We start from the raw sequence: 19582 nt of genomic DNA on the forward strand, positions 1-19582 counted from the left end.
AGCTTAAAAGATACTTAAAAATATATAAAATATTAAAATATAATTAATATATTCATAGGCCATCTGAAAATTTAAACAGCTATTTTAATTTGTCCTGGAATCTAGCCAGGTATTTTGACCTCATCCAGTGACTAAGAGAATTGGAAGACCTAGAAATGCTTTAGTATTATTTCCAGTGGACTGTTTTTAAATACAAAGTCTGATATTCCTTCCTCAGACATTTTCATTGACTTAGCCTAATCAGTATTGGGTGCACAATGACTGACAGTTTCACTTGATAGTAAAGTTCAAGTAAGCTGTAAAATAGTTATAAAAGAGATTCCTTAAAAAATAAATTTTACTTAGAGAGGCATTGTGAAATTTAAAAGCAAAATGCCCACGTGCTTACTCTTGGGGCCTATTGGACTACATTAAATTCAAAAGAAAGTAATCCATTTGCTACAGTGGACCTTCATGGAAGCCCTTTATGATTATAAACTGCCTGTAATCAAAGCAAATCCCAGGATAATAAATGGTCCTGTCCAGAGTGCTGGTGTAAGTATGACTTACTGATGTGTTCACCAGGCAGAATTTCTCTATCAGTCTTTAAGAGTGTCTTTTGGCTTGTTTTTTTGCTTAGCTGTAGTTCTTTCAAGAAGGTCTTGTAAGCATGACTGTTTTCAAGTCTGTCTTTTAGGACTGTTTGCCTCACATGAAATTGCTTGGAAGGCTCACCTGTTCTACTAATAGCCTAGAAACACTTTTGCTCACATTTCTCCAAAAGAAATCAAATTCACCAGTCAATCTGAAAACAAGCTTTGAGTTCTGTATCTTAAGAGATGAAGGGTGGAAGCATGCACAAATTAATTAGCCTTATCTGAGTATATATTCTGCTGTAATGACTGGAGAGTATGCTCTTTTTAATTACTACTGGGTTTATCAATAGTTTCGTAGGAATCCATTAGGAATGTCCAATGTCAATTAACTGACATGCTCCTTGCATATCATAAATTTAAAAAGAACAGTGTACACTGATGAAGAACAATTAAAGTTGGTGGTGTTTTTTTTTCTTTTTTTTTTTTTTTTTTTTTTTTTTTTTTTAATTATGAGAAGATTACAGAGAGCTGCACAAAGTTTTAAAGCACAGCTGTACCCTGGAAAATTATTATAAAATCAGCACGTTAAGGAACTGTATTTATTGCATCCCAGTGGGTACCATTTCCAGTGCACTTGGCTTACAGTGAGAAGATGACTGTCCCATTTGCTAATGCCACGGGTCAAATCCAGAAGTCAGACTGGGTTTTGCATGGCTCCGTAGCATGAGAAACAGAAATTGTTAAGTTAGCACTTGATTAAAGAGGCAGGTAAGCAAGCATTGGAAGAAGAACAGAGCCAGCTTCTGCTATTGATGAATGGCACCTGCAGGAATATTCAGTGATGCTCATTTGTTAGAATAAACATTAGCTTATTAATAATACACAACTCAAAGAATAGACAGCAAAATATCTGTCCCCTCAAGTAGAACAAATTACACAGGGGGCAGTTTCTGCCCTTGAGAATCAATGGGAATTGATTTAAAGGAACTACAGTCCTGTTAAAGAAGAACTGCAGTGGGGTGGTGGATCTTTCCTTGCTAATCCCACACGATCCCCAGTTAGTGGCTGTTCTGTGAGCCAGAAATAATCTCAGAAACAAAACATATTTACTTCTTGGTTGCTATGAGCACATACCAAGGCTTTGGAATGATGAAGTTAGATCAGTTGAGCAGCAAAATATGATAGCTATCTTTAAAAATGTTCCTGCTTTGCACTTGATAAAGTTATTTCAGTATTTGCATCTTTAACTTGTTTTTTCTTCTCTAACTATAGAGGTTATTTCAATATCCAGGTGTTATGAAAAGGAATTTTTTAGTTTTGTACTATAACATGAGAAAAGTAAGTCTGTTAGATAACCTGAGTGTTGTCTTCTTTTACTGTTGGGGTTTGCATATGAGACTCATAATCACAGGAGGAAAATGGAAGCAAGGAAAAATATCAGAACAGTATCTAGTAAATTCTGCAAACCTGGTAGAATGAATCTTTGAAGAAAACAGACCTATCATAACATGCTACACTTACTGATCATGCATGAGGCTATGGATGACTCCATAGTGATTTCTGTTGAAATCAGGGTGATACTGTTCCTGCTTCTAAACAAGCAAGAATTGATGATAACTTCTAATACAGCCGAAAGTCCTTCAGCAGTAATTTCCATGATGAGCTGAATGACAGAATACCTGAGCATGAACAAATACTGTGAAGGCTCACCTACTCTAAAAATTCACAACTGTTCCCTAATTAGGATAAGGCCTCTACCACATCATCTACTGATCTCCATCTCCTCTATATTTTTCCTGCTCTACACTTTTACAAGTGCACACCACCCCATGTATGTGCTCCTCAGCTGTGCATGAGTAAGTTGATCTGAGGACTATTAGCACTAACGGAACATGCACCTGCAAATCCACTATTGGCTTATGGACGCACTGCATGAGAAACTGAGAGCATGAGGGAATGAACAAGCACTTGAACAACACCAAGCCTATAGTAATCCGTATACATAAAATCCCATCTTCTGAGCCTATTTTAAACCTTATGTTTTTTTATGGAAGCCATCTGAAACTTACCCTCTGTAAAGAAAATAATAAAAAAACAGTTATTTGACCTATAATCTATTATAAAGAACTATGATTTCAAAATGTAACAATCACTGGCATAACAGCCATACAAAATCCTTGTCTCCCAGGCCTCAGTTTGAGACACTTTTGTATCTTATTGCTAATAAACAACTCCTCTCAATACCAATGAAGGTAAATCTAAGAAGTATCTTTCACTGTCTCCCTTTGTGTTCCAGTTAGTTTGTAACATACCTAGAATTTTCTCAGTCAACATCATTCCTAGAGGAGAGAGTAATTGCACCATAAATAGTATTTTGGCATTAAGGTCTGTTGGTGTTTTGTTTTTTTTTTTTTTTTTTTTTTTGCTGTTAAAAGACTCTGCTCCTTTCTTTATCCACTGAAACAGCAGGGGCAGCTTTTCCACAGTGTTTCACAAACATCTCTTAATCCTGACTGGAGGAATCATTTCTTTGCTTTTGTGTCTTTTTGATCTCTGGCCTTCCTGCTAAGGTTACCAGTGGAGGTGCTTCCATAAAACGTATGTACAGATTGCTCATTGACGTACATACACATGCACCCTGTGCAGACGAACTGGAGGGGGCTGTGACAGCACCCTGTTTGAAAAATCTGTACCAGGAGTGGGTACAGCCAAGCTGTGAGCTCATGCCAAGTCCTGTGTTGCTGTAACCATGTTCTTCCAAGTACCAGAGTTAGGTTAAATATTAAACCACTCACTCGTTCCTACCGATTTTCATAAACTGCAAGTGTACTAACCTACATCCTTCCTGCTTATGAAAGGACTTAAATGCTTTGCTGATCACAAGCCTTTCTTTATTCAGAGATCAGGTTTGATAGAGGCAACATTATATTTTTTTTTTTTCCCTTCTGCTTCCTGTCAAAGTAGCTAAAGTCCACCTGTGTGTCAAAAGCAATAAATAAAATATTTTCTCCACTCATTCACTCAGTTCTTAGTGCTGTTAGTAAATGCAGTATCTGTTTTGTTACAGTCATTTCTCCAGGATAAAATGTTCCACAACCAGCGCAGTCATCTCAGAAATTAAATTGTACTGCTGCTGGCCAGAATGACTTTTTGGTTAATAAGGAAATAGAGGACCAGAAGGAAATTTGCCCAGTTCCCCACTGACAGTAACTGGAGCTGTCTCAATCCCAGCAATCCTCTTTTAAATACAACTCCTCACATGTACAAAACAAATCAAATGGATGAATGATTCATAAGATGAATGATGAAAGCTTAGCTAGAATGAATTTACTAATGTTGCATTTCTTCTAGATCTCTCTTACCAGTGTGGGCACCATGCTGAACACAGCTAACAAGGACTTTTTTTTTTTAATCCCTAACTGATTAATGTTTGCTCACGGGAGCTTGATTACCGTATTACAAGTCACAAATTTGCAAGATTAAAAATGTCTGTTGAATTAATTAGCTGCAAATCAACCTAAGCAAAGCTTGACAAGTTCCAAGCTGTTCCAATAAAATAAAAAAGGAGGAATTGATAGCAGCCACAAACACACGACAATATGCTGGCACTTTGCGACTACAAATAGTGGCAGCTGCCCCCTTTGCTGACAAAAGAAGATTTTTCATCGTCCATACAGTGCTGTCTAGAGGCTAAATCCTGCCCAGCTCGGTGTGGCATTCTCACTGATGGCTGAAGTGTTCTCAGTGAAATATCTCCCGTGGGCCAGCCCAATAACCCAGGGGGAACTGGAGCTGGAAACGAGCTGCCTACTTTGTTTTCCATTTCAGCAAGAGCGAACACCCAGAGAGCCGGTGCTGGGAGTGATCACAGCACGCGTGGGTGCTGGCTGACACGAAGGCTACGTGTGTCCTGAGATGGAAATGCAGGGAACGAGGCTGGGAGTCATTAGGGACTGCTTTTAACTTTCTCTCTGTAGCTACTGTTGTTGTCTGACCCAGTCACTGCGAAAATTTTAGATCTATCTGTCCATCAATCAGATCCTGCTGGAAAGTTACTATATTTTTCAAAGACTATCCTTGATGCTGAATGGTGACTCAGGTCAGGAACTCAAGTCATATACTTGAACTTCAGTGCAGCAAGTTTTTTCACTGGCTAATAATCTTTTCCTCAACTTCATAAAATTTATAACTAACTCTGATTGAACACTGTCTAAGAAACAATCCGGGTTACACAGACTATAATATAGAATACATACTGAAAAAAGCATCAGTAATTAAAATTTCAGAAATAGCCACTATGCATGCATGATACATTTAAATTGACAGGGGTATTGTTTTCAAATACATGCATCTGAAATTTATCCTCAGTAGGTAATCCATGAACTAGCAAATCTTTCCTTCTGACAGCATGTATCAGGCAACTACACATGTGTTCGATAACAAACACTATCCAGTGTTCTTCAGTCAAAATTCAAGTAAACCATCCTAATTATTGCAGGTTATTTCCTTCATAAACTACTGACATTGGTAACTGATAGTGAAACAAATGCAACCAACATTAAATGAAACGAAGGTTTAATTGATCCCTTTGTCATTTGCCTATATGTTTTTTTTTTCTCCTTTGATTAACTAAATGTGATAAATCCTCATTTATTTTGTACAAATCTTTTATTTATTTCCCCTCTCCAACTCTGTTCTTTTACCTAAATATTTAAGATGATGAAATAAAGCATTAGACATATTTCCTCCGCAACTTTTCATTAAAGTACTGGCATAATACATTGCAAAGCTGTCTCTAATAATGACTGGAATGTGTTTTCCAATAATGTAATTTTTTTTCAGTTATCATTTGATTACCCTTGATGACCATGCTCCTGATGCTTTTTTTTTTTTTAGGTTTAGAATTTAAATGAACTGTAAGATTGAATCCTAATAGAATCTCAGGACTCATTGTCATGTGTATACACACACACACACACACACACACATACATATATATACGTGTATATATATATAGAGAAAAATGCATTTGATACTGTAAATTTGTTCCCAAGTATGAGACATGATCCTACTATTTTTATCATGACAAACACTTTCACAAAGAGAACTCTTTATAGCATGCTCCAAACTGTGGGCACTGAACTTACTTCTTGCATTCACCATAACCTGGGCAATTTGCACACAACTGTGGTTCAAACGTACTGTCCAGAGAAACCGTGTCTGCTGCACATGCTTCACTAGACAGCACAGAGCCTGTTTGCCCTTTGCTCAGCCCCAGGTGATCTTTGTTTGGCGAAAGAACTGGGCTTGCAAAGGGAGGGCCCCACTGCCTCGGGGAACTATGGATGAGCTACAGGGTGTAGCTCTGGGGCACGCACAAAGTCTGCCTGAGCTCCAGCAGAAAACCAGGTGAACGTGGCCAGAGTAGCACACAGTGCATTAAGAGACCTGATTCAAGACGTGTGCAGAGATTCAGGCTTTGTCACAGTGCTAACCATGTTCATACAGCTTTTGGTCAGGTTGGAAGGTGAGCAGAGTGGTTTTGCATCTGCCTCAAATTTTCACTGTAGACATTACTCTGGCTGGACGCAGGCAGTGGCACTGGACATGTGCAGCAACCTCAGAGTCCTCCGCTCCCCTCAAGGGGACTGAATACATCAAAATACCAGAAGTATGTCTACATTGCACCGGATAACCTTTACATTTTCCACAAAGAGGAAGAACAGCCTCAAAATATGAGGGAGGGAGCATGCCCTTCTTCACAGTAGCGTGCAGCCCTACAGCCTTCCCCTGAGAGATAGTAGCTAGAGATATGAATCATTGTTAACTGAAGAGATCACGGAGCCTGGCTCTCCCCTTGGTCTCTGTTTACTACAAATCTACTGCTGGAAAAGCAGTCATGAGTACTTCTGTGCAAAGCTCTGTCTGATAGCATCCCAGAGGACCCGAGTCCTTCAGGTAGGATGGGCAGAAGAATACTTGCTCAGGGGATACTGGCAGGCTTAGGTGGGAGGTAGGAGCTGAGCTACTCTGTACTGTGAAGACCAAGGTGTTTCTGACCAAGTCCAGGAGCCAATTTTCGGCGCGTGAATGTCTAGCATAAAAAGTTCAGGAGCTCCTGGTTAGTGCAGTTCGGAGGATCACAGTATTAGTCCAAGGCCCCCAGTGTGCCTGTTCTGACCTCTGCACATGTGCCACAGCATGCCAGGTATCTGCTCCCCGTGTGTTGTGGCTTTAGTCCAGCCCATGCATGTGATTTTCCTCTCTGCGGGCTCTTTGGTGCATGAGGTGGGGGAGAGAGTGCTGGACTATGACCAGGCCTTGCCCTGAGTGGACTCATAGCACCCAAACGTGGCCTACATCTTGCCTTACCACTATGTTATGCCTCTGAAGGTTCTTCAAGACATTCAACCAGCAGCTTTTTTACCTCGAGGAAATCACTTATCAGAGAAATTCTTTTTCGCAGTTCCCTGTACACACTAGGTGGCTGAGTGGACACACCTATTTCACACTAGAAATGCTTTTGTGAGGTTCAGTTCAGCGCAAAAAAACCCCAAACCAACGCTTTGTTAAAAGCACGTGGACTTTCCTACAGCAGAACGGATCTTGTGTAGAAAAGCTGTTAGCATGCCTACAACTACTGCATGCCCTGAAGTAAGATCCAGAAGCAATTGCTTCCAAGGATATCTGAAATAACAGGCTGAAATCTACAGATACAGCAAATGTTTGTATCCACAGCAGTCACGTCTGTCTTTCTATGAATGTAGCATCTAGTTACATTGACAAATCCTTTACATTTTGAAGTTTATCCCAATCATTCCTGGAAATGATATTTTTGGTTATACTTTAAAGTTTCTTGGCTGTTTTTATTTCACAGTGCCTTGCACATAGAAGTTTAGATTTGATCTATTAGTTGGTTGCTTATCTCACAATTTCTTGTAAACCTCTGTCAATGAATACATCTATAACTCAAGCTTCTCTCCTACCTCTCTAGCTCATGCAAATCACCCCATAAATATGCTGAAGAGGACTTTTTCCCCATCATCTTGCATATCCGTCCTCTTTGCTCTGGGATTTGGAGTAGGCACATGGCTTACTAAAGGGTATACAAGATCTTCTGCCTAAGAGTTAAATGCTAAGCATTCAGAACAAAACGTAAGTACAGGAGCCAAGCTTACATGTTTAGAAAAAGTTCTTTTTAATGAATGTGCTGGTCAGCGATTGGTTTTTGTAAGGATTACTAGAAGTGACTCGTTTCAGAGATATTTTTCAAAGTCTCCTTAAAAGGATCACAAAATGGCCACTCGGTCAAAATGGGTATATTCTTAAATGTTTGATCTAGAAAGGAAAGAAGAAGTGTTTTGATTCGTGCTGAGTTAGCACTAAGCTTAGAGCATGTATTTCTGGTGGAGCCAAGTGACATTCAGGCTCTTTGGTATGAAGCAGATCTCCAGCTGACTTTGGTTAGGAGCTAGGAGGTGAAGACTTTCATTACCGTGGTCTGAATTCATGCAGTTATTCAGTCAAGGCCAGGAGCCTGATTTTCTCATATTCATCCCAGTGTAGGTGTGAAGAAAGCCCACCAATCACCCTCAGTGAGTTCTCTGCAGTAAAACAAATGGTCCCAGTGGAACCCCCATGGATTAAAAAAGCTTTGTAAATGATCGGTAGATTAGTGACACTACTCCCCTAGCCTTGTGCGAGCAAGGCATTACAAGGTCATCTCTGTCTCTCCTGAATGAAATCTGCTCATACCAGATGTGAGAAATCATCTCAGGAGCAGATCACTCAGCAATCTGCAGTCAAGTGAAAACGATGATGGAATTTGTTTCAAAAAATCACTATATGTGAACTGCAGTAATCTGTTGTTTTTTTAATTCCCAGATTTAAAAGAATCTGTTCTCATTTTGCATTGTATCTGTTTTATCAGAATAAAGAGGAATGGATTCAATGCCATACCGAAAAGACATAATTCTATAAACAATCAAGGGAAGATTTTGTAACATAACGTCTCTGGTATATAAATGGCTGTTTGCCACTTACTCCCTTTGGCTTTCTGCTGGGAGCACGGGCTTCATGTGAGATAGTCTAATTGCTACAATTAGCAAAATTAAATGGCTTATTGTGTATTTAGACAATTCTTCCCATGTTCTGCATTGTTATACTACAGAATTAGTAATTAAAGTGTTGGGCTTGTAAGTTCATGGACATGTGATTATTTTCATCATGCATCTCTTGTAGGGGCTCAACTTAAATAAGCTTATTTCCATGGATGCACAACTGCAATTTACTCTGCTTCCCACCATGCACAGGAGCAAGAGAGGCAACAGTTAGGACCCCAGTAACCTGCTGAAGTCTTTTCCTTGGCATTATGCGGGCAGTGCAGGGGATGCAGAGTAAATCACAGCATCTCAGTCACTCTGGATTGCATGACTTCAGGGACAGAGCAGAGAAAGGGCAGTGGCTTTGGGAGCCGAATCACTGGTAGAACCAGCTAAATTCAGTACAGCACCACTTTTAAGGCTCTTAAGGAGTTGTGTGAACAAATCACAAACACTTCAAAATTGTTTTATTTGGGCTGTAAAAAAAACAACAGGCCAGTTGTGAGTATTTGCTGACCAATAAAAAGTAAATGAATATATTGTGTGATTAGGCGTCCCTTTCCAAATAAAGCAGCACTCATACTTTTAGTACCATTCATGAATTGTTCTTCTGGGGAGATAATGATATATTGGCTAGACTACCATATGTTTTAAATGAATTTGGGTTTAATAGCTATTCACCACATATTTAAAAATTGCAGCTCAAATATAATTTTAATTTACCTCCTCTGCTTATAAGTTTACAAAATCAGGCAGCCGAGGCCCAGCATTTAATTTTGGAAGGAAATTTTTCTCTAATGTTATAGAAATTAATTAATAGAAAACGTGTTGATTTGCCAGTGAAAATATTGTTTATATGCCATCAAGCCCATATAACCCCAGTACAGAATCGTTGTTCTAGCACAAGAAGCATATTTAAACTGACATAAACAAAAGTGGAAACCATTTTTTCATTATTAAATCTGCAGGAAAAAAGTATTGCACATTTTCAAATAATTAGTATTTTTTAAAAATTATCCCACTATAGAACAAATAACTTTTAAAATAAGACAAAAGGTTTATCTTACATTTTCTTATATGTTTTCTGAATGAACATGGGTATGCATTACCTCTCCTTTATCTAGAGTAGTGGATACTAGTTAAATTGTCTTTTCTGTAACATACAAATCCACAACTCTCAAAATTTTAGGACCAAGTCTTTAACCAGATAAGCTCTGTTAAATGTGCTGGCAAAATTGTTTGGTTCATCAGAACAATGCTTACATAACTCTTACTTATAGAAAGAGATGTGATTGCTTTTCTTTACCAGAATATAATTATGAATTCTTTATTATCCTGTATTCTGGAATGAAATTTAAAAGACCTGATTTTTTTTTTTTTTTTTTTTTTGCTATTGCTGTCTTAACTGAACTTTATTGATTTTAAAACTGTTTATGGTAAAAAGAATGGTGCATATTGGTTATTAACTGTCTATAAGGCCATCATGGAATTTCAACGTGGACTATGTTAAATCTTGACAATTTCTATAAAAAATTCTTACAGCTTTTAATGCGACTATTCACAGAAATTCAAATTATGAAACTGGCCGCATAGTCATCTGAACATTAGGCCACCCTGTTCTCAGTGCAAGTATCACTGATGTTACAAATGGAACAGAGCAAGATTTTGGAGACAAGATTTTAACTCAGTGTAAAATGACTTCTCCCCCTTCCTCAAACAGCCAGATTGAATTCTGAAGACAAGGTATGTATATCTACTGCCACGTATGGTGTTGTGCACTCAGACCCTGCAGTAGCTTGCTTAAGATAAACATTTTTACAAACAGTATTAACAAAAATTAAAAACGCTGGGAGAGCAAAGAAAGTAAATGGATAAATAACACCTCAGTGTCCTTCCTTCCAAAACCAAACAAGAGCAAATCAAACAAACTCATCCCAAACCTTCTTCAGAAACCTTGCAATGCAAGCACTGGTCCAGACTGTAACCCTTTAAATTCTGTACGAAGCAATGTTGGGTTCTGTAAGCCCTGACTAAAGGGCTCACAGCTGCGAGGAAGAGCAAGGCAGGATGCAAGGGACATCAGTAGGGGACAAGCCTCGCTGACAGCTGCGATGCTGCCCCTCTCCCCAGGAGGAAGGCGAGAGCTCAAGAGCACTGCCCCTGTGCCCCGCTTCTGCTAAAATTTCTGAGTTGCTACAGCAGCGGCAAACGCATCAAACTGTTTCCACATCTAGGACTACAAAGCTTACCTTTTGCCTTGTTTGTAAAGAAAATCAGCAATTTTCTTGTGTGAGCTAGTGTTTGATTCTGGAGTGAAGGCTTTACTGAATTTGATGGGACAAAGGACTTGCTCCTAAAATCTTTTTTTAGCAGTTCTTGCAGTGGTATATTTTCTGACAAAATATGAACGTTTTTCACTGAATAATCAGCTGTAACTCCATGGAGGGAAAGACAATCACTTTGTACAGAGCTTCAGGTTTGGACTATCAAAGAATTATTTTATTTAAAAAATTATTATAGAGGCAGCTGGCCACTGCTTAATTTGAAAATACCTAAGAAACCCTTGAAGCTTGGGAGTTTTCTAATCTGTGTAAAGTTCCCTCTGCCTTGCAGATTCCTGTACTTTCACAGATGTTTTGTTCTGTGGAACTCGCCCCAGCAAAGAACAACAGGTATCGAACATTTCACTAATAAAAAAAGTCAACATTAAAAATGGCTAATTGAACGCATACAAATAAACACAGTCTGTGTAACCTTGGCCATTTCATAGTACAAATATTAATAATAGGAAAAGACAGAAATTTGCCTGGCAGCATATACAGCAGTGACTACATTGGATATACCTGACAGTGAAGATTACAATACCAATCATCAGGTCTTCTCCATCCTGACAAAGCCATTTACAACAGTAACTCTTCAGTTCTGCTTCACTCTCCTAAAGTGGATGGAAATAGTTAAAGCAAATTGTTTCTTATGGAATCGCTTGGTGTCTTTACAAGCCACTTACTTTTGAAGCAGGATCCACGGTTTATAGAGTATTCTAAAAGTACCCATGTAGGCTTTCATATAGCATTACACTGCAAAACAAATCCATAATGTGTGAAAACCAGGTTTATATCAACCTGCAGAAGCCAGTTGATAAAATTCATGGACCAATTCTTAAAATCTAAGCTATAAAGAGAATGAAATGTATTAAAAGATTTGAGGTTTATAAAAAGTAACCTTTTTATACCATATTTTTAGTTTACAAAAATATTGAAATAATTCATGAGTTTTTCACTCTGCACCAGCTTTAAAAAAAATACTATCAAATTTTGACTTGCACCTTTAATGCATCTGAAAGCACCATCAGGGGATACTTTTAACATAAAGGAGGATACCATTGACTAGATTTAGGGAGGTATTTAAAACCCAAAAGCTTGCAGCAAAAGCACTCTATTACAAGAGATTCAATGTAATTTTTTGACATATTTGAACACAAGTCTTGAACAGGCAGAAGAGGGTCTTCCACTTAATTTGCTTATATTATACTTCAGTGGATATACTTACTAAGAGGTGACTGAAAGCCTTTAAAAGACATCACTTTCACCTTGGGTGGGAAAAATCAGAGCTGTCTCTACACGTTGAGAACTTGATTGGTCTTTCCTGCTTCTTGTTCTGGTAGGGCTCGTGCCACTCGTTATCTGTCCCTCAGGCAATATCAACCTTGCAGTTATACAATGTTTGGCACTAGAAGGGTATGGCACGTCACAGTCTCTTGTCACCCCTACATACATTCACCCACTGAATCATGCATTCCCAGTCCTGAAACAGAGAAGTTTCAGCGTGTTCATCTCCTTGTAGTTTCTTCTGAAATATCTGAATGGGCTCCTCCAAAAGGTTTAGAATACGAAAACTATACTTCCCTGTTCTTTTACATATACATCTTTTTTTTTTTTTTTTTTTTTTTTTTTTTTGCAAATTGAACACTGAATCATGATTATCATTTAATTTACATCACTACGTGCTAGAGCTCCTTATTTCTCCTGAAAACCAGAAGTGAGCTGCATAGGATTTCTGTTGAAAGTAACATAAAGAACCTAAATAGCATTTAAAAAGACGTTGAAATTCCACAGAAAACAAACAGTTCTGGTAGTATTAATGTTTATGACCTAATTACTCAGAATTTAGCTTCCACTGATAGCCTTACAAACATGACAATGTATCTTTTTAATTAAGAACTATTTTGCAAACCTATTCTACCCTGAATGGTTGGTTTATGGGAGTGTTGAAGACTACTATGCTCCTATTTTTTCCCCAGAAAACAGTTTTCATAACAGCAACACCGTGTGCTACAGTTTTGTTATTTTTGAAGAGGGTTTGTTTGTTTTTGCCATTGATTATGCAAATATCAATCATTCATTTCTAAAATAAAATGCACTACTGGTTAAAGTTGAAAGCTCTGGTCAGAGCCTTCCTTTTGTTTTGATTGTAAGTACTGTGCAGTCAGAGTTTCACAGCAGCAAGGAGTCGTGGGTGAGTTTCCCCAGCTGAAGCAACTGATCTGGACATGTGGGTCAGGGTTTGGGTTTTTTTTGAGGCTTTCAGGTGATGCTGCTGTATCCGTGTCCTGCAGACAGACTGCACACAGTGGATCAAATGATAATCATGATGATAGCCAGACTAAGAACACTACAGCTTGCTGCTCTACTTGTAGTACGCAGTTTAGTTAATCCTACAGCCCTACTGTCAACCCCTAATTTGGACTGTAACATTGGAGCTTCTTCAAGCTGCGTTTTTGTTTTGTTTATAATGTGGTTTCATATTCCAAGCGCTCCTGGATAAGGGCATCATCTTTATACTGTAGCCGTGGAGGAGCAGGGGAACATTCAAATGCTAAGATTGCCTTTCTCAGGCTCCTGTCCAACACGTGTCTCTCCCACGCTGGGTACCTGTTCCTGAACAGATCGATTTTAATGACAGACTCCTCAATCCTTGGTGGCCGGGATGAAGGTGTGGATGGCGCGGTGGGTCTCACCTGAAACACAGGCACACACCCATCCCTCTCTGCGAATTTTTGATCCCGCTCGCTCGTGACACTCCGGTTGTTGGAGATGGACCGTAGAGTGTTTGTTGCCACTTCTGGGGGAAGAGTGAAGGCGGCGGCAGGGTCCTCACAAGCACAGCTTGGCGACTGACCAAACCTTGGTCCGTTGGGGTGAAAGAAGGCATAGTACATTAGCATAAAAACAATGCCTGTTAAAAAGCTGCTGAACACTACGCACAGTGCTGGTATGGCAAATGCATCAGAGATTGGTGGGGCCTTGTACAGATACCAGAGAGCACTCAAGGCGGTGTTTTCTAAAAGGATCACAAAATAGTAAATGAAAAGCCTACAGCGTGTCCTTCCTTCCTTGACATTGAACCAGCTGAAGATATAGATTATCCCAACAACCATGTCAAAAACTATCTCCTCCCATTTAGTGATGCAAAACTCTGTCTCGCAGTGGACGATCCAGAAGGTCATGATGCACCAGTGCAGCACGATGAAGATCCCAAAGTACAGCTGGAAAACCGAGGCAAACAGAGCAAAAGTAATGACCCTTGCTGCAATTGTGAAGAAATGCCAGCAGAACTGGATGATAACAGCCATATAACTGATGGGTTTCTTGTCATCACGGGAGTCACGGAGGGCCTTTTGGTAGGACGCCAAAGCCCAGGCCAGGGATACGAGAGATGCTGCAGCAGTAAGACCTAGGAGGAAACAGGAGATGCAGTTAAGGCATAATTAGTATATCAGCACTTGGTTGGAACTGGTAACATCTTTGCTGCTTTAAATGTGTTCTCCACCACTGACATGATAAAATCTCCTCCTTCTCCTTTAGCGCGGCCAGTATTGAGAAATGGACCTCCACTGCTGCAACTTCATTGCCCTTACAATGTTCAAGACGCGCAAACAAGAGTGGCTATCGAACTACACCCTGAAACGCTTCTCTAGCAATTTTATGTTTGAAACTAATTAATTAATTCACAACTCAGAGCAAGTCAGGAATTGGTATCTCTGTCAGCTGTGTGATTTAACAGGATTTACTGTGGTGGCTGCCTTAAAGAAAGAATAAGAATTTTCTGATTTTGATAAGTTATTAAAAAAGCCTAATATAAAACAAACAAGTCTTTCTAATTAAAATTCCAGCATCATATACATATAAACTAAATCGATAACAACGTGAGCATAAATCTTCATTTTTAAAATAAATTAATGTAATTCTTGTTACATCACAATTTAAAGTAACTGCTTTACTCTTGCTGAGGAAAAAAATTTTGCCTGTTTTGATATTTCCACCACTTTTAAACAGAATTTGAATGCACAGAAAATGTCAAAACTTTATTTTCTTTCAGTTGGAAATTAATTTTAGAAATGTTGGAATTTTCTATTGCATTAAAATTCTGAGTATGAATGCCCCTAAAATAGGCAGTTACAATTCAATGTTCACGCAGCCATTCTATCTCTCATCTGTCACAGAATTGCCTATCTATAAGGCCCTGAACTATAATATTTCTGGAAAACCTGTCAAATATTTTTCACAAAAGCAATTGCATATAAAATTATTTCTTATGAGATACTCAAACCTTTTTGTGAAAATGATTCCTATTAACTTGAAAATAAAAAAATTAAAACAAATTTAAAAAACCAAAACTTTCTATGCTTACTTTGAATGTATATTATACTTTTTTCCTCAGGTGAGTTTGATTGTTGTCGGTAGGTAAACTTGAAAAAAAGGTTGCTTTGCAAATGAATCTAATCTTTAAACTAATCTGTTACTTCCATACGCTACCAGAAAAATACCTTACATTCCCATTTAAGAGGTGATATAGTTCAGCATAATTATTCAAATGCTTAACAATTACATAGCATTCTGTTAGAAATCTTCTTTACTAGAAGATTAATTCTTATTTACTTACAACTCATATCAAGCTGCTTTGGATGAAAATGGGAATTCAACTAAAATGCAAAACACCAGCCTTTCAAGTGTATTTATTATTTAAATAAAATTGCAATAAATGTGTTGTATACTGAGGAAAAATGCAGCAAACATTTTATACTTAAAACTGGTTTATTACCAAAGTAAATTTTATATACAGTTAATGAATAAATTCATAAGTATCAGCATCCCAGACTAAGAATATATTCATAGACCATTTAAAGATAATGATGCTTCAGCTTACTCTATTTCTGAGCAGTTTCTTAACTTTTAATTAGTTATTCAAGTAAAGCAAACTGAAATGAAGAAAACATTTATTTTTTCTTCTGTTAAAAGCTGTTTAATCATTTCACCAACCTTTGGTTCTGGATGCATAGGCAGTATTTTTCCTTCCTGTTCAATAGCTTTCTTTAGAACTCAACCATGAAGAATATGTTACTTACATATTATAAATTTTATGCAAATTTGTTAATACAGAGTGGTAAATTTATGCCTAAATACATGTTGCTGTTCACTTTTGAAAAAGAAGTTTATTTTTAAACCAGAAAAATGTAGGTTATGGAAATAATATCTGATTCCGGAGGAAAAAAATCTATTTAAGCAGTCCACCTGACTTAACGCACTAAGATTTTTCTCACAAAGTAGTACAGAGGGATTCACTGCTTTCAGGAGGGCTTGTGTTTGCTAGTGTTTCTCCCCCAGTCACTGGCAGGTTGCTAATTATGTTGTGAGCTCCCATGAACCCATGAATTTAAAAAGCCTTTGTTTTAAAAATAAAAATAATAATAAACAATCAGCAGAAATATTGAACAAACTTAGGCTTCCAAGGAGAAATTTTTAATAAAACATCATGATTTTCCTTCCAAGGCAAATGCCTGGATGCCAAAACACCAGTGTTACTTCTGGAATTCATTCTCCTTCACGGAGAGAATAAACTATCAGCAATGAAGACAGGAAGGAGACATGGTATAAATTGTTATTTTCATTTCTGACATGTATATTTGCTTTTCATGCTTGGCTGCCTTTCGGTGACCATTATCTCTGGAGACAATACTAACAGCTGAAAATGTAAGTTCTTGTTTTCCTGTAGGAATGCTTTAACTACTGAAAAAACACAGTTCATTTCCCTTATGAAATGAAAAGCTTGCAAAGGTAGATGAATCGGATAAAGGATAAGAGAATTTTTCAATACAAATGAACCACTCTGAACAAGAGCTCAAAAATAGTATTATCAGCACAGGAAAGAATAATGTGAGAGAGAAAACCATATATTTTCTTTGCAAATCTAACTTTAATGACCCCACATACTCCCCTGGAGGTTTGCAGAGATATCATCAGTTCTGCATTAGTAGATGTAAAATCATTCAATAATGCACACAGAATGTTTCAAATGAAATGTTAAAATTCATAGGAATTTCCAGTGTTCTAATGCTAATTAATTCATAGTCATTGTCTGAGAGAGAAAGAAGCAAGTACAACAGCAGCGTAGTTCTGTTATTTAAATAGTCATTAATGAGGAAACAGAAGGAGCTCAGGGATACTAGCATACAGGGGAGAAAAGGAGACAAGGGAACGTATAAAAGGAAAGAACTGCCAGTTAAAATAGTATGTATCTACTCTTGTGCTATTGGCAGTGGTGTTAGGGATATAGAATTAAGGTAAGTTTAAACACTTCATGGGTACCATCCATTTTTCTTTATTGATGAGACCAAGCACTAAAGAATTATTAAAAGTATAAATAAATAATAATGAGAACAATAATGTAAAAGTGATGCAAATGGCCATTTGCTAATAAACATCACTATATAAATAATTCACTGGGAATGGTGAGAGAGAAAATGAATTATTGTAGCAATGAATGGATAATAAATCTATTAAAACATAATCGTGCATTTGCTGAGTATGTGTTCACATAGACCTCTTTATCCCTATTTCAAAAGAAGAACTAAACCAAATTTCTATTACTATCAAACCAAAACTTTAAACGTACTAACATGGCATCAGGAAAAAAGGATGTCCTATAGACCTTATGAAAAACAAATAATTTGTAACAGTGCGGATGGGTTTGCTTCCACAGTGGGGAAGGCTTATTTGCCATTCAGAAATTAACAGGCCGTTCACGAAGAACAAGAACCAACTTTCCTGCTCGCTCAGCTGCAGCCTCTGCACTCTCTTTGGGTGTTGCAGCAGTTTTATGGTGTTTTTGACAGTCTTGTATATCAGTCTTATATTTAGGGTCTTGACCTTGGAAATTAAGATTAACTAGCCATTCTGAGTGAATATATACGCAAGAAACTATATGCTCATCCATTACAGACTGTTAAAGTCCAGGCAGGAATTCTGTAAAATGGCCTTGGGAAACATGAAAGCATGTTCCTGTTTGTTCCTCTTCTAAAGTTGAAACTCGACATTTTTTTCTGCAGTATATGATTTGGTTTCTAATGTTCTGTCCTGAAGAAGAAAGAAATACAGGCTTTGGACAGAAAAAGGATCATTTCACATATTGCATCAGGCAAATGATACTTTTGTTTGTTTCTGAAATGAGCAGCCAAAAAACTTTGAGTAGTAATTAGTGGGGAGTGCACCTACCCACTTCCAGCCTTTGTAGATTAGCCTACCACCAACAGTCTCAATAGTGAGAGTAGCCAATAATGAATTATATCAGGACAACTTTCCATCAGGAACTAATTAAAATCTGTTTTGAATTAAAAATACAATTTAACCTCATTTATTCCGTTAATGGTTTGCATTATTTAATTGTAATTATTTGTATAAAGGAATGACAACCTTGTAATTACAGATGAGTTTCAGATGTCCTTAAAATACTGCACTTCCTGTCTGAAAAAAAAAGAATTGCTTTGATTGAATTATAATTTTAATTTCTTTCCCTGGAAATGATTCATCTCTCCAAATATAATACATGTTCTTTCATTTTATAGTGTGTGGCATATCTATACTGTTACTTTAAATATACATAATACACTGCAACGAGCTACAGCTCATTAAAGACAAGACAAAACCACACAAACAGGACTTTCACAAGTGAAAGGAAACATAAATGAGGGAAAAGAGAATGTATACAGAGATGGATACATTCACAAATATAATATTATTTCAGGGAAGCAGGCTCAAACAGCTACAGGAAAGACAGTGAAGCTCTTCTCAACAGTATTTGTGAGAAATCTGGCTGAAATATTTTGTTTGTGAGTAATCCAAATAGAACTGCTCACAACAGAAAAGGGTTTACCATATCACATTTCTGCTTGGCAATTCACAGCTTAATTATATCTTGCTGACACCTCTGCCTTTGCATTATGGTTCTCCCAATTTATTTAACTTTGAGGAAAGCAATTTAATGTCTAAGCAGCATATATGATTTACTAGTTTGCATTTTTCTCCCACTCCCACAATGTAACCTTTAGACTGTGATGTAACTGAAAAAAATATGGGTCTCATTCTCACACTAGTTTTATCTTACTCCTGATTTTTATTTGAAAGAGTAAAGGCATATTCAGGTCCATAAACTACTTTTTTTCTAATCACATCAATCCATAAATCTTGTATAGAATAATTACAGAACATCTCAGGTCAGCTGAAAACCCTACAAATGAATTAACTGATCAGAGAAAGTGCTCCTTAACATTCAACCTGATTTCAGAAATCAAACTCCTGCCAAGGCTTCTGTTTCTGCTTCATCCTCCTTTTTAAAATTGTACTGATCTTACCATTTCCAGAAGTAAATTCATGTAAAAGCAGGAATACTAAATGTAGCAGGACATCTGGTCATGACAACATTGCCTGGGATCTGGGACTACGAAACGTTTTTTAAGGAAGCCTATTTTTATGAGTTTCCTACCCAGCTGGAGAAGTAACATTATAGGCATCCAAGCTTCCAGGTGCTTCTATGAACCAAAGCCAAGGATCTCTAACATTCACAGTCCCC

At 37.6% G+C, this 19582-nt stretch overlaps 1 protein-coding gene across 1 annotated transcript in view; it reads right to left on the minus strand.

Moving 5' to 3' along the window:
• Positions 1–3001: 3001 nt before the first annotated feature.
• The window catches only part of XKR4 (XK related 4), a 242175-nt gene continuing 225594 nt past the window's right edge, over positions 3002–19582 (minus strand). Inside the window, exon 3 of the mRNA XM_042786334.1 lies at positions 3002–14410. Coding sequence (XP_042642268.1) covers positions 13464–14410 — 947 coding nt within the window. The 3' untranslated portion in view covers positions 3002–13463. The remainder of the gene's footprint in view (positions 14411–19582) is intronic.

This window comes from Tyto alba, unplaced genomic scaffold, assembly GCF_018691265.1.
Source record: "Tyto alba isolate M040663 unplaced genomic scaffold, T.alba_DEE_v4.0 Super-Scaffold_9, whole genome shotgun sequence".
NCBI classification, from domain to species: Eukaryota; Metazoa; Chordata; class Aves; order Strigiformes; family Tytonidae; genus Tyto; species Tyto alba.